Genomic DNA, 22,377 nt, shown 5'->3' with positions numbered 1-22,377 from the left:
GTGCTCCTTTAAATTCATGACTTAGGGAACGGGATGAATGTCGCTATTTTGCTCATTTATTTCTCTGTGAATAAAGTTAGTTCAGAGTTTGATTCCATTTAAATTCACAGTCAGTTCTCTTGCACTGCAAACCATATGCCAGCCAGAATGTCTCTTTCTCTTGCAGAAATTTGTAACTTGATATTCTAGTCAAGTGCCAACTATGGGAAACACAGGTTTAAATTAACTACTATTCTAAAAAAATTAATATATTTTTATTCTTCAAAACATACACGTCTCCGTTTTTAAGACACTCGTTTTTGAGTCAATATATCATCAAACAAATATGACAAATTATAGTGCTATAAACTCCAGGGAAATTTTATTAATGTTTTTAGTGTATCCTCATGTGGAATCAACATATGTTTTTTTATACATTCATAAATTTATAGCTTCAAAAATCTTCAATTTCAGGGTGTTATGAACGTTGTAATGGCTAGAAAAATACATCCTTGTGAAACGATGTTCTTGAAATTTCATATAATCCCGATAACCATTAGCTCTTGCATAAAATAATTAAAATGAAATTAAAAACTTGGAAGTAATATTTCTGTAGCTCAGTTGCTTTGAGCTAAAGGAATTATTTCCAGAATAAGCTGGCAGGTTCCTGCTTGGGGAATTAGGACTCCAGTGTCCTTAACTTTAAAATAACTTGCATTTCATTTTATGCCTGTTTCATAAAGTGGTCATTCATTTTCATACTAAATTGTAACCAAAGCATGCCACATGAATAGAAGCCGGTCAGTGGGGCTCAGTGTATGTTAGTTTGGACAGAGTGAAATAGAAGTTTAAAAACGCCAGATGTTAAATAAACCTTACTGCTGACTTGTTAATAAGGGAATCGAGAGGTAACCTCCCTGCGTCTTTATTTGCACATCCTGGTACTTAGTGGGCTCGCTCTAAGAAGTAGTTGGAGGAGGAAGGAGTCCAGAATGGCACTTTATATTTTGAGAATTCATGCAATAAAATGCCGTCTTTCCGTATCACCTTTCTGCAGTTGTCGTGGGATTTATAGTGGAGATACACTTAAGTATTAGGGTTAGACCTTCAGGCTCAACACTCAGGATGCAATTCACTGCCTCACAGTTAGGACAAAGCAGCTGGCAGTGGGGTGTAGACCTGTGGTCTACACAGCAGGTTGAGACACCACCATAAGCTGCTTTCAATGGATATGTTGTTTCTTTTTAGTTTAAATGATTTTTTGTGTTTGTTGGTTTTTTTTAACAAAAGTAGTTTTGTTTTTCAGTGAATTAGCTAAAGTTAAATAGTTATCAACGAGGCATCAGAAAAACGCGTATTTCTGAAGTTCTAATGCACGCTTCAAGAAGATGTCACTCTTTGTAGGTTTCAACAGTTTTTGTCGTTCAGTATTTTAGATCAGTTCTAAGACTCTCTTAAACAGCGACTTTCTGATTTGTCTGCCCCCTTGAAGTTAGAATCAAAAGCTTTTTAGGGTTATAGGTTGGCATGATACAGAAAGCTTTTGGTTATCACTTCCCGAATCTATTAGCTGCTTTCCTCGATTGGGGCTTTTCCAAAATAAGCAGAGCACTTTAAATTCCCCTTTCACTTTTTCTGTAATTTATTTTCTTTTATCCACATGTAAAAAGCACAATGAAATAAGTCGTGGAAGGAAATGATCTTGTCCACTGGCGTACCTGTTGTTTCCCAGGAGAGGGGGGTCGTTTCCCTCTGACTAAGAGAGATTTCTCTACCTTAATGCAGTTATCCCGCCAGTGTCCCACTTTGCTACTTCTGGAATGTTTACAGGTTGATGTAGCCTCATCGAGAGTTTAATAAGTTTCAAAGTCATGTACCTATGACAAGTCACAAGATGGAAATACTCAGTGTTACCAAATGCTAAGACTGGGTCAGCCTATTGCCATAATCTGGGAAGATGTTTTAGACCACAGTTGAGAGAATGCTATTCAAAAGGGGCGACTCACTGGGTCAGTTCAGAAATATAACTGTCCTTTAGGCTCTGCTTTTGGAGGCAGCTATCATGCTGTTCTTTTCACTCCGAAACTTCCTTCTCCCGCACACCTTCTAAAACACGAGACGTCAGGAAACCATGGGTACATACTGCAGTTGGAACAGAAGGTCAGGTGGGGAGGGTGTGAGATGTAAATGAAGAAGGATGCATCTGAGAAGGATGGCAAAGAAAAAGTAACAAGCAGTATCAAATATCTGACAATAAAATACCAACGAGCCGCCACAGAGAAAGGAAAGCAGTCGTGGGGAGGAATACCTGTCAGAGATTTCTTGGGAAGCATCCGAGAAGGTAAAGCAATGAGACATGTGTAAGAGAAAGCCATAGGTCAAGAAGGAAGTCGTAGGAGCAGAGAGGGAAACTCTGACTTAAGAATGAGGGCGCGTTTGGAATCAGCCGTGATCAGAATCACAATCTGAGACGAGCCAGCACCACTGCGGATAAAAATCTAGGTATTCCCGTCAAAAGCGCCCACCACTTTCAGTCAAAAATGATGAAAACAAACACACCACTAGATCCATCCTGACTACAGTTTTTACTTCAAATACTAACAAAACAACTATACACTTCCAGGCAGAAGAAAATAACACACATGTGCAAAAAAATAAAACGAAGACTTCTCCTCTGCAAGTGTAAATGTCAGAGGTCAATGAAGCATGCCTACAGTTTTGAGGAAAAAGGATCATGAAAAAAGTAATGTATTTTGCTGCATTGCCTTTCCTATGTGAAATGTAAAGATTCAACAATATACCAGCCATGTACCCTGTTTAAAAAAGCAAACAAATACTGTTTAGCCAACCAAGAGTTCAAAGCTCGTACATAAAAAAGTCATGACAGGACGGGCCTTTGTTTTCCACTTCTAGATATATATCCTAAATATGAACAAAAATGAAAGCAGAAAGATGTTTAGCAAAAGCATTATTATATTATTAATATATGAAAAGAAGCGGATTCAGCCATGCCACTTAGTATTTACCAAAAGGGAAACGAAAAGTTATATTCACACAAAACTTGCACGTGAATGTTTACAGCAGTTTTGTTCATAATTGCCAAACACTGTAAATAACCTCAATACCCAGCTGGTGAAAGGATAAACAAACTGTTGCAGACTCATACAATGGAATAACAACGGAATACTCCTCAGCAATTAAAAAGGAACAAACTACTGATACATGTAACAACACAGATAGATTTCGAATTGTGTTGAGTGAAAGGAGTCAGTCTCCAAAAGCTACATACTGTGTGATTCCATTTATATGACATTCTGGAAAAGGCAAAATGAATGGGAGAGACAACAAATCAGTTGTTGCCAGAGGCTGAGGGTGGGGAGAAGTTGACTGCAAGGGGCAACACAGAGACATTTATAGGGTGATGGAGCCGTTCCCCATATTGGTTGTGGCAGTGCCTACACAACTGCATGGGCTTGTCAGAATTCATAAAATTATACACCTCAAAAAAGTGAATTTTACTCTATATGAATTTAAAAGGGGAAAAAGAGGAGGCAGCATAAATAACCACAAACGGTAATTCTGTGCAACAATGTGAACATACAGTACTGATCAGTAGACTTAAAAATGGTTAAGATGGTAAATTTTGTGGTATGTGTGTTTTACCACAATTTAAAAAATTTAAAAATCAAAACTACAAAAAAGTTAGGACTATGATGTAGTCATTATAACAATTGTTTTCCTGAAGAATTGTTAATAAAGCGAGAAAATGCTTATAATAATTATTTTAAGACAAATACAATGACAAATTAACAGTATGTAATCTGTAAATAAATCATGGATAAAATGCTGGAAAATTAAATGGCAAGATACTAAGAGAGTAAAGGTCTTGGTGATGGGATTTTGAATGATTGATTTTCCTCCCCTATACTTCTTGGCACACTATTAGTTTTCACTTATGCTTTTGGTAATCAATAAAAATAGAATCATCAGAAAGTATGTACAATGAGTAATACATGGCTGACGTAAACTCTGTAAGTCGTTTCATATAGGCTCATATTTAAATCATGCCAGCAAAAACTCATCTCAGATCCACTGTAAATTTTTTTCTACTCTTTCAGAACTAAATATTTTGCAATGTTAAACTACTATTGATTGGCTTTTAATTCAAGATGATTTAGCTTTTGTTGCTCCAAGTTTGCCACTAAATTGACCAGGAAAACATAAAGAGTAAATATATATAACTCCATTGAAAAACTGGGAAAGGTACCATTTAATACATCAGCTCTCTTTGGAGTTAATGTAAAACAGAGAGCAGCAAGCTCTGACTGAGGAAAGTCCCTGCCAGATGGAATTGCAAACATCCAGAGGGAACGTGTGCCTGGAAAATGAATGGCAGGGTCCCAGAGCAAGTGGCTGGAGGAGAAGACATGGTATGTGGCAGCCATCCCTGGATATTCTCAAGCCTGTATATGACTTCAGACTCCACAGGATTGGGATCCCAAGAAAGCGACCCAACGCTGTTTTGTAGTGTCCAATTTAGTAAGGCCAGTGGTTGAAATAAAATACAGTAGCATTGCCTGGAGCAAATTTCTAACAGAGACGGTTGTATCGATTAAGAAGGTCATGGAGTGCCCAGCCAACTTGGGTTACTTCAGTGAGTGAGGAAGAGAAATTCTCCTGCAGGGCCATGCTACCCAAAAAGCTTCTGCCTGCAGCTTTCCCTTCTTTTTCATAGGAAAACAGACACACACACACACACACACACACACATTAAATTTCAGTGGTTATGTGGACTTCTGGATAAAAGCTATGTGTAAGTAATGCTGTGACATTAATGCAACTAAAGAATTCACTCTCTTTTAAAAGTGACTCTGCCATGAGGCTTTGTAGCCTCCTGATCCCTGCAAGTTATTTCTCAGAATTTAAACTTTGAATCTTTGAGAGATAATGGGCAGTAAGTGCCTTGTTTTGGCTTTTTTTTTTTTTTTAAACTTTGCCACTTCTATGAAATCATTGTTTTCTTCTCCCCCCCGCCACTTTTTACCTTTAGGAATTGTGAAGGACAGAATATTCGATACAAGACGTGCAGCAATCATGTAAGTTCTGTAATAGAAATATGTTCATGTTTTAAAGTATAATCTTACGATGTGTATTGTAAAGCTAATGGTCTCTTGGTAGCCGTTTGTGGAAAATTTGAATATTTGTTTAATCGACCACAGGTTTTGTATATCTCATACCTTCCATTTCTATGACCTTTTTTAGGCCATTTCAGATTTATGATCTAATTTGGTAAGTATTTAATAATTTCTGAATTCATAGAAACAATACAAAAATACCTGTAAATACCTTCAAAGGTCACACACTTTTATAAGCAATATCTCACTGGACCCTCACACATTCTGAGATGTAGGCACCCAAGATGTGGTTATTTCTCTTTTGCAAATGAGGGCATTGGGGCCGAGGGTGGTACAGTTATTTTCCACAGGACACATACCGTGTTTCCCTGAGAATAAGACCCAGCTGTACCATCAGCTCTAATGCATCTTTTGGAGCAAAAATCAATATAAGACCCGGTCTTACTTTACTATAATACTATTTTACTATACTCTTATAGTAGAATAAGACTGGGTCTATAATATAATATAATATAATATAATATAATATAATATAATATAATATAGAATAATATAGTATAATATAATATAATATAATATAATATAATACCAGGTCTTATTTTACTATAAGACCAGGTCTTACATACTATTATATAAGACTGGGTCTTATTTTGCTATAAGACCTGGTATAATATAATATAATATAATATAATACCAGGTCTTATATTAATTTTTGCTCCAAAAGACACATTAGAGCTGATTGTCCAGCTAGGTCTTATTTTCGGGGAAACGGTAGGAAGACTGGAACTGGTCGGGTACTGTTTTTTCCTGCCGCCAGCTGCCTGTCCTACCCACTCACTGCAAAATGTGTTAAGAAGAGTTAGAGGTGACTTGAGAGAATCATACCGAAGGAAGGGTTTATAAACCTTACTTTTTTTGTAATTGAGTTGACATTGGTCAACTCATTGGTCAATATTATGTAAGCTTCAGGTGTACTGTCCTGTGATACGTCATCTGTATTTCACATTGTGTGCTCACCACCCAACGTCTAGTCTCCTTCCGTCACCACACAATGTATTCCCTTCTCCCATTTCACCCTTCCCTCACCCTCCTTCCCCTTTGACAACCACCAGTCTGTTTTCTGTATCTATGTCTTTGGTTTGTTTTGCTGTACTTGTATATACCACATATAAATGAAATCATATGTTATCTGTCTTTCTCTGTCTGACGCATTTCATTTAGAATAATGCCCTCAAGATCCATTTGTGTCGCCGTAAATGGCAATATTTCATTTTTTTGTGGCCGAGTTATATCGCATTGTATATATGCACCACCTCTTCTTTATCTATTCATCTGTGGATGGACACTTAGGTTGCTTCCATAGCTTGGCTATTTGTAAATAATGCTGCAATGAACATATGGATGTATGTACGTGTATCGTTTTGCGTTAGTGTTTTATTTCCTTCGGATAAATACCCAGAATTGGAACAACTGGATCCGTATGGCAGTTCTATTCTTAATTTTTTGAGGACCTACCATAATGTATGAACTTTACTCTTAGGATACATCGATCCACACTGAAAAACAGGATTCAAATATTTTGCTTTACAAATCTGAAATGCAAACATCAGAAAGAACCGATCCTGTTTTCCGCACAAAACATGTCTCGTTAGGGATACATACCCAAATCAAAGTGGCGAAATAAATGAAATCCTGAGTATCTGGAGATCTAGGTGAGATTTAGGTATTTGTTCTTGTTGTTGGTTTTTAAATCCACTTTTCTCAATTGGCTGAATTTCTTCCTGGGCTTAGTCCCTCTCTTCCGTCTCCGTCCTGGGCGCTGTGAGATTGCACTCCTGGGTAAGCAGTTCTGTTCTACAGACCAGGCTTTTCCTTGGGGGGGGGGGTGGGGGGTAGTCCAGGGTCTACACTGGGGAGTGGACAGCAGGCAGTGTTAGCAGGACCTCTGACTGTGGAGCTCAGGCCATGTTTTCAGCCTATTTATATCAGCCATGGACAGAAATGTTTCTCTCTCAAATGTGGGTGGGGAAAATGGGCTCATTTATGGGGCTTGTTTATGATGACCGTCTTCGAGGAGGAGGAGAGCCGTACATTCTTTTGATTAACCCACTGGGACAGCTCATCTCCTCAGGCAGATTGGTCTGGCAAATTCCTTGCGGTCTTTCAAGAATACGTTTCATAACAGTCTGCTCCCCAGCAATTCTCGGTGAAACTGTCTAGGGGAATTCATTTTAAAGGCCCGGACCAGGGTGTAACATTCTGAGATTTCCGTTTAGGGGCTGTCTGTGAGTGTGTGTCCCTCTGCTCTAGCTAATTGCAAAGCAGACTCTTTGCTCAACACAAATGTTACAAGGGTCTAGGAGTATTGTGTCATAACAGTGTGGAGATAAGATGTACACCTGCGTTGATGGGATAGTATAAGGATTAAATTCGTGTATTCGTAAGAGGGCACTTAAAACAATGCCTAGCATTTAAGAAGTACTTAATCTGTGTGGTGGGCTGCTGTTGGTATTATAACTGTTGTTGTTATTACTGACTTAGGAGTCAGAAAGCTGACATACAGGTGACAAACTCCGTGGTCCCGAAGCTGGGAGTCTGAGCCTTCAGAAGTATTAGCAACCGGTGGAAAAGGATTCAGTTAGGTCTCCAGGGCTCACCGGCAGGGACTTCTGCTTCTCCACAAAGCAGCCTTCGCTGATAGAGCGTTTGGCCATCGATGGGATATCTCTTGGATGGGACTGGAAGTCCCATCAGATGGGGTGCCCAGGCCCCCAGGTGTGGGCTGCGTTGACCCGTGAAGTGCGTTTCCCTCCAAAGCATGCCTCATCTGGGATTCATGAACGGCAGCTTCCCTCTGAAGAGTGGGGGACTGGCCCCATTTCCAGGGACGAGGGAAGCCCCTGACTATTGAGCCCGCAGAGCCCGTCTTCACTGAGGACCCTGACTGGATGCTAGAAGCAAGAGCAGGGCGCCCCGGTCAGCACTCAGCTCCCTTTCCACGTGAGCTGGGCTGCAGACTCGTCCCCGCCCTTGCCCTCTGACTACCTTGGCTGATGGAGAGGGGGCAATTTCCACGCGATGGTTCTGAATCCCCAAATAATAAATGAGGAAGCAGCTCAAATAATGACGTGGGGTGGGGGCAGGAGGGGACGATGTGACCGTATTCATGCCCTGAGTTCATGGGATTACGTCCGCTTATGGCACGTGACATCCTCGGAGCATTTCTCTGGTATATGCCCAGGAATATCGTGTATAATTGCCCCGTCTAGGGGCAGACCCTCACTGTAGCTGGGACTGCATTTACCCACCGTGGGTCTGCAACACGGCTTGAGTATGTATGGCTGCCGATCCTTGCTTGGCACACGGAGGTGGCAGGGTGCCCTGGACACCGCAGCTGTGAAAGACCTGTCGCAGTGCTCCTTATTTCCCTAGGAGGAATTTTGTGGGAAACTTCGGGCGTGCAATGGCAAGCCTAGAAATGAATGCCATGTTCTTATGAATTCTCTAAGTCCTCCAACTCTGGGCCTAGGAATTGCAGAGGGAATTGGAGGACCGGTGTACTGATGGATACCATTATAGAAACTCCAACGCAAGGGACGGGAAGAAGGGTCTCACTGAATAGTCGCAGTTGACAAGGGACAAGGTCAGGGAAGAGCAAAGAAGGGACTGAAGGAGAGGCAGCTGAGAGGAAGTGACAGACCTGTAGTCGTCAGTGCCAGAGGCCTTCCATTCCAGCGAGCGGGGGGATCCCAGCCCAGGGCAGGATCCAGCCTGAGGACTTTCCTCTGCCCACCTCAGCACAAAACAGGCTCCAGGCACTTAAGGAAAGACTGAATGTTCTTTTGTTATGAAGTCTGGATGTGATGGAGATAACGATTCAGAGCGTGTACATGAAGACAAGAACTTCCATCCCTGGTGTGCAGGAAACCATGCCTCCTATGGCAGGAGGGAGGGCTCGACCAGCAAACGAGGGTGCACTGCCCGCCTGGAGAAATCAGGCTTCGGTTCAGCGGCTCTCCTTGGGTTCATTCTGTCGGGTCAGGGGAGGTGGGGCTTTGGACCGAAGGGTCTGAATGATTAGGGAGACAGAATATGCGTGTGTGTGGTGCTGGGGCTCCCCCGTGATGGTGGTCTTCAGACATAACCCCCCAAAGAGCGCTCAGCAGACACCCTCACAGCCAGGGCTGGGTCCCCGAGGCTTCGGCAAAGAATTATCCTTATCATGGGGAGTGCAGAGCAAATGGAGAATTTCCAAGGGGAGGCGTGCATGTCTGATACTTGAATTCACTGACTACTCATATTTTTTTATACCAGGGTTTATGGGATTAAAGGCGATGCTAGAAGAGAGCAAAGGGATAATATTTTTTCAATAAGCATGCCATAATTTCGTAAGAGTGTTTTGTAGCATGAACATGTTTTTATATAAATGAGCACAGAGGGAGACGCAGTTATTTCTGCACAGCGGCGTCCCGAGGCCCCCTGACGGATTCCCAGAAGAGGTGGCACTTGATGGGATTCTTTGTATTGTGCATCCTGTCAGAGACTAATTTCCGACACTTTTCTCTCAGAGGAGTTCTTTTCTTCCCATTGCCACTGCTGCTACTCTGGGCCAGAGTCCCTTCCTCTCATGTCTGCCTCCAGAACTCTCGTCCATCCTGCCATCACTGGCCCCAAAAGGCCACCTTTTCTATGTCATGCCCTTCCGTAGACTCTTACTCAATTGTGTTTTCAATCCCCTCAGTTGCATTCAAGGACCTCCAGAAAGTGGTTGTATTTATCTCTTATTCAAGTCACAACTTGCACCCTCCTGGTCCAGGCTGTGTGCCCCATAGATACCCAATTTATTTCCGCCGTTTCTCTTTTGCGCATGTTGTTTCTCGTATCTTGTCCTATTTACTTCACACCATCCTTTGCATCCCGTCTGAAGTGTCGCTTACCCATGATAAGTAATTTGCTTACTCTAGCTTGCAGTGGCTCACGCATTTATTTTTTATGCTACAATCATTTATTTTTATGCTAGAGATTTTGGCGTATGTTATAGGAGAGGATCACAAAATTGAACTCATACTACAGCTTGGATATGAAGAGAACATAAAATGTTCAAGTTTGCTTGTACAAAAGTTGTATTTCTCCTCTGAGTCCTGACTTAGTGGTTATCTGGGGAGAAATTAACTCGCTATCTAATCCATATTAAAGCTTGGTCCAGTCCTATGCGATAAATCATCTCTTAGGTAATGATCTGTCTGTCTTGTATAAAAATACTCGGCTTATTAGATAATCTCCCTCGCCTGGCTTCTCTGCTTCAGTTGTCCATGAGATCGTTTATGTATTCTGGTGGCTTTTGGAAGGAAAAGAGACCCCTGTGTTCAGGGTGGTCTTCTCCTGTATGCTCCTCCTCCTCCCCCTTTCTCTTCTTCTCCTCTTCCTCCTCCTACATCCTCTCTTCCTCTTTCTTCTCCTTCTTTTCTCTGCTTTCCAGGCTGGCTACCCCTTCCTGACCGAGTCAAGTCTTCTGATCTAGAATCTATTTCCTTATTAGATCTGTTTTTTTCCTTATTAATTTCAGTTCATCAGTTTTTAACTTAACTCTTGAATAACAGTTTTATTTTCTTGCTTGCAAAGTCCTGCTGTAAGTCAGCAAAGACTGATCATGACCCACTGTGTCCGTGTATCTCACACATGTGCATGCTGTATCTCTCCAATAAGGTAACAAGCAGTGGTGTGTATTCTTCTTTTGCTCTCTCTATAGCCTGCCTGTAAGCTAGGCAAAGCCCATGAAGTAGATTTAATACATAAGTGTTGTCTTGAATTTAACGGATAGCAAGAAATGTTTCTTAGGGAAAGGAAAGCCCAAGAACGTTCCTGAAAGTTTTATTAAACGATTTAAGACACAAGAATCCCTCGATTGCACCCGGGCGTGGGACCCAGCTGAATCAGACTAACAGGCTTACTGTTAACAGTGGTAGGGTGCCAACTCAATGACAGCATTCAAGGTAAGTAGTCAGTATCCTCCAAGGTTACTAGAAAGCAGTATCACATAAGGAAAAGCTTGTTACTTTGGGAATGAGCCTTGGCTCTGTCATGTTCCAATTGTGTGTCTTTGGGCTCATGAACTACAGATTTTGTATGTCACCGCTTTCTCCATTTATTGAAATGAGGGAAATGATAATCCAGGCCTAGCCAGGTCACAGGGTGGTAGAGGAGGAAGGATGTCAGTAAACGCCCTGGTAAATTAGACGGTATTAGCCAGCTACAAGGCTGCCTTAATCAGGGGCCATCATTTACTGGGCCCAGAAGCCCACTCTAATTATCTCTGTAATGAGGACAATATATTCAATAATAGATTGCCTTTCTGTAACTTGTGCTGTTCAATTGGGACATTTTTTGTATATGATTAATTACCATTAATTGGGAAGTTTGTGCTCAGAGTTGAAGAGTGAAATAACGTTTTTGTCATCTAGCATCTTGCTTTGGAAATATGGGATGGGAGGGGTCAGTAATTCAGTAAAAATTAAGTCTTGAGTCATCAACTCTCATACAAACACAACTTACTGTTCTGATGAGAGTTCCCTAGGGCGTTACTGTAGAATTCATTTGCTTTTGTGGTAGACAGAATTTGGAAAAGCTACACTATCTTTTTCCATCCTTCAGGCAGTGGGAGGCAGGCAGGCAGTTGGTTCCAGGGAAGAGGAGGGTCTGGGGACCTGGAGACAAGGGAGGAAAGGCCGATGAAATAAACAACAGCAACAAAAAAACACACACAAGGCGTCAGGAAGCAAAGCCGTTTGGGGCCAGTTAAAGTAGGGGTGAGGAATCCTTCACACTGAAATGACTCCTGAAGGTGTGGGTGATGGCTAATATTCCCAAGGAAGACTGAATCACCTGGAAAAATGGAAAGCATCCTGTTTCTCTCGTTTTCAAAAAGAAGGAGATGGTGCAATGCATTTGCAACTGTGTATTTGAGAGGGTTAAAAGAGGGTGAAATTTGGCATGTGCATGGTGTAAGCTTTCGTGAGATGGGAAAAAAACACTCGGGTGGAAGAGTGATCAGGATAAACGAGGTGATCGATCCCCTGCATAAGAACATGGTTGTGGAGGTTTCGGTAGAATTCCACCGCTACAGATTTAGTTTTGAATTAAAAAAAGAAAATGAAGGAATGAGGTGACTGCATCGCCTGGTCGTGTGGGGCTCTGGTGAATGTGTCCAGCCTTTCGCTGTCCCGTCTCACTGGGGGATGTGCGTGGGGCCCTTTCTCTGTCTCTAGGACTGCCCTCCCGATGCAGAGGATTTCAGGGCTCAGCAGTGCTCGGCCTACAATGACGTCCAGTATCAGGGGCGTTACTACGAGTGGCTTCCACGATACAATGATCCCACTGCCCCCTGCGCACTCAAGTGTCATGCACGCGGACAAAACTTGGTCGTGGAGCTGGCACCCAAGGTCCTGGACGGAACTCGTTGCAACACTGACTCCTTGGACATGTGTATCAGTGGCATTTGTCAGGTAAGCCACACCTGCTTCTCCGTCCCCTGGTTCAAGGATGTGTCACGCCCACTCGCAATGGGCCTGCTTTACTCTTTTTGTTCATGCCGATGAAATATCATCTTTGACAATGTTAAGATAAAAAATATTTTCGAGAGTATGACTTGCCTTTAAAATGTGTTTTGCTAATTGAAAATAGTGCAAATGTTTGCTTATGTAGAATTAAAAGATTGCCATATGTGACCTCTCATGATTTTGCCAGGTCAGTGGGTCTCCTGCTTGCATGTGTGTCAGAATCACCTGAAGGACTTGCTAAAACACAGCATGCTGGGCTCTGACCCCAGAGCTGCTGCTCCGGTGCGTCTGGGGGCGTGGGGGGATCTGAGAACCTGCGTTTCTAACACGTTCCCAGGAGATGCTGAGGTGGCTGGTCCAGGGACCCTACTCTGAGAACCATTACTTTGGAAGGGTGGTCGGTTCTCTGAGCCTTTTGAGTCACTGTTTTACTAAAACTAATTCATTGTTTTGGATCTTAGGAGCAATGACTTATTTGCTGAAAAATTAGCATGAATGCATGCCAGCAGATTTTTCAGAGTGGACTTTGCAGAGCTGTGATGCGCGTGACAGAGGCCTAAGTAACCCCCCCGCCCCCCCTTGCAGCTTGTCAAGGGGTGAGAAATCAGGGCCCCATGACGGGTTGCTGAGACAGGATGGGGATGGCAGTGAAAGGATAGGATTCCACCCCCGTTCCTTTGATCTCTGGAGGAAAAATGTAAAATAATGAATGGCTAGTATTCCATCTATCCTGGTATGCTCAGATCAAAAACAGTAGCAACAACAGCAAAGGAAGAAGCTCACCACCTACCAAGTGTCAGGTCCTACCAGGCATCTCACACACGTCACAGGCTCAGAGACAAACCACGATCTTGTGCCTCACACCAGCTTTTCCTTCCCTTATCCTTTCATGTAGAAAAGGAGTCTCAGAACTCCAGAGTCATTCTCGATTCTTCTCATTGAACCCACACATCGAATCCATTGCCAGCTCCTGTCAGGTTGACCTTCAAGGTCTATTCTGAGTCCACCATTTCATTTTGTCTCCGCTAACCTCCTTCTTAGTCTAAGCCTCCGCCAACTACTCTGACCTTACATTACATTAATAGACTCCTGTCCTGATTTCCCAGCTTCCAAATTGTCCCCCTCAGATCCATTCTCTACACAGCAGCCAAAGTGAGAGCCTTTTTTTCTGTTTTGCTAGGAAATATTAGTCTTTTTATTTATTTATTTATTTATTTATTTATTTATTTATTTATTTATGTATTTATTTAAGATTTTATTGGGGAAGGGGAACAGGACTTTATTGGGGAACAGTGTGTGCTTCCAGGACTTTTTTCCAAGTCAAGTTGTTGTCCTTTCAGCCTTAGTTGTGAAGGGCGCAGCTCAGCTCTGGGTCCTGCTGCCGTTTTTCTAGTTGCAAGGGGCACAGCCCACCATCCCTTGCGGGACTTGAGGAATTGAACTGGCAACTTTGTGGTTGAGAGCCCACTGGCCCATGTGGGAATGGAACTGGCAGCCTTCGGAGTTAGGAGCACGGAGCTCCAACTGCCTGAGCCACCGGGCCGGCCCCTAGTCTTTTTATTTTTTATTAATTTGTTTTAAACTATAGTTGACCCACAATATTATGTTAGTTCCAGGTATACAACACAGCGATGCGACATTTGTATACCTTACTAAGTCATCACCACAATCCGTCCAGTAACCAGCTGTCACCACCCATAGTTATTATGCTGTTATTGGCGCGGTTCCCTGTGCTCCAGAGTGATTGTCTTAAACCTTCAATCAGTTTCTCACTCCTCCCACCAGAATCCTTCAATGGCTTGCCATTGCATTGATGATGAAATCCGGAAGGACCCTTGCTTGCCTTTCCAGGCTCTTCTTGAACTCTTCTGTCCCTTATGTTTTCTTAAAATAGACGGAATGTTTTAGGTTCAGAGCAAAATTGAGTGGAAGGCACGGGGATTCCTCATATCTCCCCACCCCACAGACACACCACCTCCCCCACCATGAAAATCCCTCATGGATACATCATTATTGCCCAAACGGGCCATCAACATGCCAGAGTTTTTATTTGTCCATAGCAGCCAGAAATCTGTATGTGAATGTGAAATGTCCAGTTGAAAATAGCACCTTGCTGTTAGTGACCCTGCTGCTTCCACTAATGGTTCAATTGTACTCCTGTGTGGTACCGGCTGGTGTTCTTCTGGCCGTAACCAGCAGTCCCCAAAGCTCAGTGGTTTGAAACAAAGATTACTTCTCGCGGATGCTACTTGTCCATCCCAGGTCAGCAGGGGTCTCCGCTCTTGGAATGCCTGAGAGACACAGACGGAGAGAGGTTTTATTCAAACATGTTTTCTGTAATAGCTACAGTAGTGAGAGGGGAATTTGTGACTCATGGGCTAACATGTAAAGCTTCTTACAGAAGTGGCACAGACACTTAAATGTTTATCGCCATGGCCCAAGATAGCCCAGGACCACACTTAACTTCTAAGGGCTGGGGAAGTGCAGCCCTCCCACGGCTGCGATGAGAAGCGAATGTTCGTGAGTGTCCTTAGTGATTAGCATAGCTCCATCGACTCTGATTTTTAAGGCAGGAATGTTACAGTTGTTCCTAAGGGAGAATCCAATTTTCAGGAATCTTGAAACAGACGTGGATTCAAAAAACTGTTTGGTTCTTACAGGGTTGCATTGGACTTATCCAGAAAATTCATAGGTTGCTTAATTTGGAGCAGTGTCACTTATTTAAACACTATCTTCTTTTAGCTGATTAGGAAATCATGCGCGGGAACTGTGAAATAATCCTTAGCTGAAGTGATGATTTATATGTGAGCTTTTCTTCCAAAAAGCGCGGCTCATATATTTTAAATATTTGTTTATGTTATCTCCAACGTTGTGTAACTTGTCTCATTAACTACACTGTGAGATACAAATCTTGTCTTACTAATTTATACTCTGCACTGCCTGGCTCTATAGAAATCGGTTCTTTAAGAGATGTTAATAAATTTTATTGATACGTTTCTCCATTAGGGGTTTTTAAATCATTGTAATTAGAGATCTTAACTCCAGGAGATGCCACAGAAATTGAACACACTTCAGGCAGCTTTTAAAACTTGCTTAGCATTGATTATGGTGGGATCTGAGAGCCAAAATTCAGTAGTCCCTCAGTTTCAAGGGTAATTCTGGTTTACACCCTGTGAATCACAAGGCAACTAGACCTTCTTTTCAGATATTATTTTCCTGAGATGTTTTCACATGCTTTTTTTTGGCTGTAAGATTTGGATGAACTGTAGCTTTTAAAAAAAATTGTGGAACACATATATGAGCTCTGGGAGGTATCCGATTGCCCAAGATCTTGTAAGGCCCGAAACACTCCTCAAAACAAGTCCATCCCCGCTGCTAGGCCCACACCCTTCCTGGATGGACAGATAGAGGACGATTCTCATTCTCATGAAATGCAAACTGCTCAGGGACCCGAATGTGTGAGGACAGAGCTTGGCCCAGGAACCGTGTTTCTAGAATTTAATAGTGGAATTGCTCCCCATGGAGAAAGTTGCATGGACACAAGATACTCATTGACTGAATCCCAACCATGCAAGTGTGTTTCCAGAATCAGTCACTCTTAAGTCATTCCACATGTACGTGTAAGCATTAATATAATGGTCCCTGTCACTGGGTTCTTTGTGGTCCATCTGCTGATACTAAAAGTGAGGAAAGTGTAGCATAGTAGTAAGATGTGGGTTTGGTGACCTGGTGATTACTATTTTCTTACGATCTTTATAAAATCATACAATCAAGACTAAAGGATCTCCAAAGGCATTGGATTCAGCTACTCAAATAATTTGGTCCACTCTCCAAAGTCCTTACCAGGAAGTCTCCTGGCCCATGGCTGAGTCCTGATTGTTGGACAAGTCGTACTGTTCAGATGTTCTCATATTGACTGAAAATTAGGCTCGAACCTGTAACGTTCACCATTTGGAAATACGTAGAACACATGCAAACCCTTTGCTCACGACAGCCCATGTGAATTTGAAAATATCTCTAATCATAGGCTTCTCCTTACACTTCCTTGGAACTTTTCCTAACTCTCCCTGAAGCTTTCATTGGATCCTTCTCCTTCCCTTCAGCAGCGAAATTTTGGAAAGGATCGTCTGTGGGTGGTTTCAACTTCCTTCACTTTTATATTCTCTTCAACACCTTGGGTATGGAGTCTGATTCAGCAGCTCCGCACTCTGAAACACAAAGGCTCTCTCCACCCAGGAGTCAGAACCGGGGGAAAACAAAGACATAATAAAATTGTCCCTCATTGTTTTGAGCCTTTTATAATGGTCTAATCACGATACTAAGGGTGCTACATATGTTTCCTCATTTAATCCTTACTAAACCCTACGTGAAGTTCATATTATTATACCCCTATTTTATTCTTGAGGAAAATGTCTCTGCAAAATCGAGTTGTTTGATGTCCTACAGCTAGGAAGCGATGTGGCAGGGTGGATCAGATTTTGTCAGCGGGCTGTCCGTCTCCAAAGTCCCTTCCCATAGACATCAGGTATCTAAACACAAATAAAGATGCGTGAGAATGGAGAAGTAGATGAAAAGGGCTGTATTTCCTTGTATTAATATTTTATTAATATTTTGCAAATATGTCTTTAACATAATAAAATCATTGGGCACATTATGTTAAAGACATACTTGCAAAATATTAATACAAGGAAATATAGCCCTTTTTGTCACAGGAGGAAGCTAAAAAAAATCTAGCAAATTTATATGCATATGCAAATAATGCCCCAAAATAATCATTCACAAGAGTCCAAAAGACAGCAGTTGAAGCTAATCCTATATGAGACACCTCTCTCATTCACTCCTTTATTACATTCTAAGAATAGTTTATAAAGACAGAGGTGGAGACAGACAGGTATAGGTATCAATAATGATAAAGAGGAAATATTAAGAAACAGATATAGACTGTAAAGAGATATAGGTATGGGGAGATTGAGATCAAAACAGAAAAAAGTACTTAAAGTAAAATTACGGGCCAAAGGTTATACATTCACTTCAGGATAGTGGCCGTTTTGGGAGGAAACGAGAATATAGGATGAGTGGAGGGGTAGGGAGAGAGCAAAGGCGAGAAGCAGGGGGAGAGGAAACATTCATTTTATGTGCATACAAATATCTGAGTAAAAATATAAATAAGAGAACAGGAGTGGGGGCACAGGTTCAGTTCCTCCCTTTTCATTATGTGGGTCTTGCATAAGGAGCATACATATAATGTTGTCCTGTAAAACTTCAGATCATTCAGTTTTAAGTCTGTGTTCTCATAAAAGAGAGCTAACTCACAAATCAAAGAAGGATAACCCCATAAATACAAGTCCTGAAAGAAAGCCAGGTGCACCGCCCATTTTCACACCCAGCCCTGACACCTCTCTTCTGTCCTCAGGTGGTGGGCTGTGACCGGCACCTGGGCAGTCGCACCAAAGAAGACAACTGTGGCATCTGTGCTGGCGACGGCTCCACCTGCAGGCTTGTGCGGGGACAATCGAAGTCACACGTTTCTCCTGAAAAAAGTAGGTTTGAAACCCAATTCAACGTCCCCATAAAACAAAATGTGCTGTAGACTGTCTGTTACCAGAATAACATTTTCCTAATGCTAAGCTTTTTAGTCGGAAAGAGCTTTCGACTAGTTTTCTGAAAGTCAAATTTCTTCCAAAAGATGTATTATAAAATTTTTGTTCCTGTGATGTCTTCCAAGAGTACCTGTTTCTGTGGACGTTTGCCAACACAGAGTATGACTGTTTAAAAATATTTGCTGATTTTTTTTCTTTTTTAGGTAAATTTCTTTTTTAAAAATATTTGCTGATCTTTTTTTCTTTTTTTACTTTAGGAAGTAATAATTTCTTTTATTGGCCTCCCTTTGATTGCTAACAAGGTAGAAAATGTCATTCAGATGGTCAGTCATGTTAAATGCTGTTGGAAGGTCAAATGGTATAAGGGTTCAGAGATTTCTCTTTGGCGAGTTGAAGATCATTTGTGACCTTAGGAAGAGTAGTTCCAATGGATTTCAGGCTGAAACCAAAGCCTACCTGCAATGAATCGAAGAGTGACAGATGGTGAGAATGTAGAGGGGGAAAGATTTCCGCAGAACCCAAGGAGGGGCACACACCCACACCATGTCGAGACCTGGACAACTGCAGAGACAGTTGGAAACCTTGGTGAGGAATTAACTGGGTTCCAGCCTATTGGCTTTGACCTTGTTCATTAGGATGCAGAGTCAGCTGCTCAGAGGAGTGAGGGCTCTCAGAGACTGAAGAGCAGCTTCCTGTCAGGAAGGAGAAAAGGAACTTACCAAAGACAGTGAAAGGATAGCGGGGAAGCTGTGAGGACCTAGCTGAGATTGGAAATCATGAATTTGCAGAGGTTCCAGTCAGTGGTCTTCTGGAAGGACCTGGCTTTGAATCAGTGAAGAACGGATTCTACTGCAAATTGCAGAAAACTCAACTTGCACGTGTGGGAGTTGATGTATCTCTTCCCACAAGAATCTGGCTGGAGAAGCTGTTTGTGTCGTTAAGGATCTAGGTTCCTCTCTCTCGCCTACATCAGCCTTAGAGTGCAGCTTTCAGCTCCGTGGCTGCAAAGTCACTAGTGCACCTTCAGACAGCACTTCCACATCCCAGGTGATAAAGGAGAAGGGGTACTGCTTATGAAACTGTGCCCTTCGTTCCACAAGGGCAGCTCCTCCCAGGGCACTGCCGCAGTGTTCAGAACTGTGGCGTGTGACACCCAGGCCCCGAACGAGCTCAGAAACCAAGTAGATAGCATTTTATCCATTCTGTTATTACGCATGTTGGCGTAATGCTTTCTAATTCCTGAAGTGCTCTTCAGGCAGCGTGCCTATCAAAGAATTCCACCAGCCCCCTTGCAGTATAATTTAGAGCTTGTCGAACCCATTTTACAGATGAGAGAACTAAAGACCAGAGATGTTAAGGTACATCTCCATGATTAATTATGAAAGACGATGGAGGGAAGTGGTCACGAATTGGAGTCTAGGGTCAGATGGTAAGTCCTCCGTCTGTGGCTTACTCGCTGTGAAAGCAGAGCAGGTTTTTAACTTGTCTGTTCATCTTGGTTTTTCTAATTTTAAACTGGAAATAGCAGTAGCCCCACCGTTGGAGAGTTGTTGAGATTAAAGCAATCATACTGACCGTTCCCAACGCGTGTGGCCCGAGAGTGCTCAGGAAATACTACCTGTGTTTTCAGTAGCAGCAGTACTCGTTTGGGTCCCAAAGGGTGCCACACCTCTTACTTATGTTAAATGTAAATGTGGATATTTGTAAACGGGTTTCTAAATTGACAATCAGTCAATTTGGGTCATTGTTTTTAAAAGAGATATTGATAGGTCTGGAGGAAAAAACCGTGTTGAAAAGTGTCAAAAAAACACAAAAAGCAGTGAATTGTTGGAGGAACCAACGTTAAAGGAAGCCAGTGAAGAGACAGCGGCTCTGGGAAGGGTTACTTCAGGACGGCTTTTGAATGAGAAGACTAAAGGGGGAGAGGAAGAGCCGACACCTAGCGGTAACGTTGGCCTTAAAATGTGCGGCAATCTCATCCAAAAAGACTTCTTGTCAGGGTCCCAATGAGATTAGATATGAGATAATTCTAGTTGAACCAGGGCAGGAGCTGAGTGACATTGGGTCAAGAAACCAGTCTTTTTGGAAAAGTGTGCAGAAGAGGAACTGAAACTGGAAAAGATGGGATGGAGTGTGGTGTTGGCTGAAAGGGGTCTCTGCCTGTTTGTAAACTGGTAGTTCCTCACGCTTAGTAAGGTACTCGTGTTCATGTGTTCTCTCTCTCTCTCTCTCTGTCTCTCTCTCTCTCACACACACACACACACACACACAGACACAGACACATTGATTTTCAATTTTTGGATTATAGATCCTTTTGGAAATCAATTGAAAGTTACTCATTTTTCTCTCCAGGAAGATGCATGTGTTGCCATAAGCCCCAAACTTGCCATTCTGATTTTTGAGGGATTCGGAGACCCCCCTGATGCCAGTTAAGAACATTCCAGCTTAAGAGCCCCCAGAAAACCTAATCTTTTTGGTGAATTCCTGCAAAGAAAATGCAACCGGATCGCACAGGTCCCTGCACACCGTGGGTGAAGGGGCCTGGTCAAAGCCGTGGCATCCCACACGCCTCCGGTCTCATCAGCTTCTGGACGTGTGTGCCTGGGCTCAGGCCACAGGGAGCAAAGATTGCTTTTTGCCCTTGCTTTTCCTTGCAGCCCCTTCTTGTCTGTCATGGCTCTGAAGCTGGGCCGCTGAAACCGGTTTTGGCTGGGAGTTTCCGTGGGCCATATGGAAGCACTTCCCTATAATCAGGCTTTGTGTGAAAGCAGTGTGGAAAACGGAGCCATGTCTCTCCCTGAGTGTCCATCCCTGGGAGTCCTGTGGAGTCCACGACGCTCCTCCATCCTCACCTTGCCAAGCCCTCATTCCTGAGTTCCCCAGGACGCACGCTGAGCGAGGACATGGCAGTGAGACGCTCTTGGCACGGCCCTGCCCTGGTGGCTCACAGGCTCCGTTTCCATCACGCAGTGAGGGAGGCAGCATCAAGGTGCAGGAGCCGGGAGCCAAAACCTTTGCTATGGGAAAAATCAGAAACCAATCCAGATACAACACATAAATTTCCTGTTCGCAGGGAGGAGGAAAGAGACTGAAGTAACAGCTGGCACTAACAGCTTTGGATGTCAGAACAGGGGACTAGAGGCCGTTCAGTGTTGAAAGAGAGAGAATTCGAAGAACAACGACATCGAAGCAGACGCGTCATTTGGAGAGGCATGGCTTGGCACGTAGGGACTCAGTTGTATTTCCAGGTGTGTCCCTGACGTAGGTTTTGTCCACATAAGGGCACGCACGCGTGACGCAAATAAATAAGTTAGCTCAGCGTGTCACATTTCTACCTGGTGGCAACTAAGTACCTATGGCACTGCGGATACAGGGATGCCGAAGGCTGGCCTCAGCGTTTGGCCTTATGGCATAATTGTACCTTCTTACGAAGCATCCCTTGGTACTCCCGACACAGAGAGTCCAGGGCTCGGCGGACACAGGGTGATTCTCAGGACAGTTTCTCTTCAAACACCACTCACTTCCCTCTGACCATCACTCCCCAAAACAATCTATACATTTAACTTATTCCATGAAGAGGAGGGCGGTATCAGCTATAAAGGGATTGCTAACCTTCCTCTCTCGTATTCGTATATTATCTCCTTCTGCTTCCGCATTCATCTTTCTAGGGCGAGATCCCGAGAGAGAATACCCTTAGAACTGTGGGTGGTAAAGGAATGTTCAAACCAAGCGCCCTGCTCATTTAATGGGCTATTTCGCTCCATTTCCTTCAGGAAGAGAGAGCATGGCATGGAAATAAGAGCCCTGGGGGCTCATTCTTTGCCTAGTTTTTCCCTCGTGTGTTTGTGTGTGTCTTCTGCGTCCTCTGCATGAAGAGAAAGAGGAAAATGACATGGCAGAGCCTGTTGAGAAGGAAGGTCAGAGGTTCTGTTTTTCACACAATAGCCAGACTGACCACAGACTCCCTGCCTAAACCCTCTTCCTGCGTGGCCTTTACACTTGGGCTAAAGTCATACCCCTCTCCCTGACCTTCAAAGTCGTGCGTAATCTGGCTCCTGTGTCATGTCATGCATTCCGCTCCTTGTTCAGGAGGCTTCTGTCAGACTC

General features: G+C 43.0%; 1 protein-coding gene across 1 annotated transcript in view; it reads left to right on the top strand.

Annotated features, from left to right (window-relative positions):
• The window catches only part of ADAMTSL3 (ADAMTS like 3), a 187,217-nt gene that overhangs the window by 62,493 nt on the left and 102,347 nt on the right, over positions 1-22,377 (top strand). The window contains exons 5-7 of the mRNA XM_033100157.1: positions 5,030-5,075; positions 12,380-12,616; positions 18,084-18,210. Of these exons, the coding sequence (XP_032956048.1) occupies positions 5,030-5,075; positions 12,380-12,616; positions 18,084-18,210 (410 nt within the window). The remainder of the gene's footprint in view (positions 1-5,029; positions 5,076-12,379; positions 12,617-18,083; positions 18,211-22,377) is intronic.

Source organism: Rhinolophus ferrumequinum, chromosome 28, assembly GCF_004115265.2.
Source record: "Rhinolophus ferrumequinum isolate MPI-CBG mRhiFer1 chromosome 28, mRhiFer1_v1.p, whole genome shotgun sequence".
In the NCBI taxonomy this organism is placed as follows: Eukaryota; Metazoa; Chordata; class Mammalia; order Chiroptera; family Rhinolophidae; genus Rhinolophus; species Rhinolophus ferrumequinum.
The sequence above is the reverse complement of the archived record's forward strand: the minus strand, read 5'-3'. Positions and strand labels throughout refer to the sequence as shown.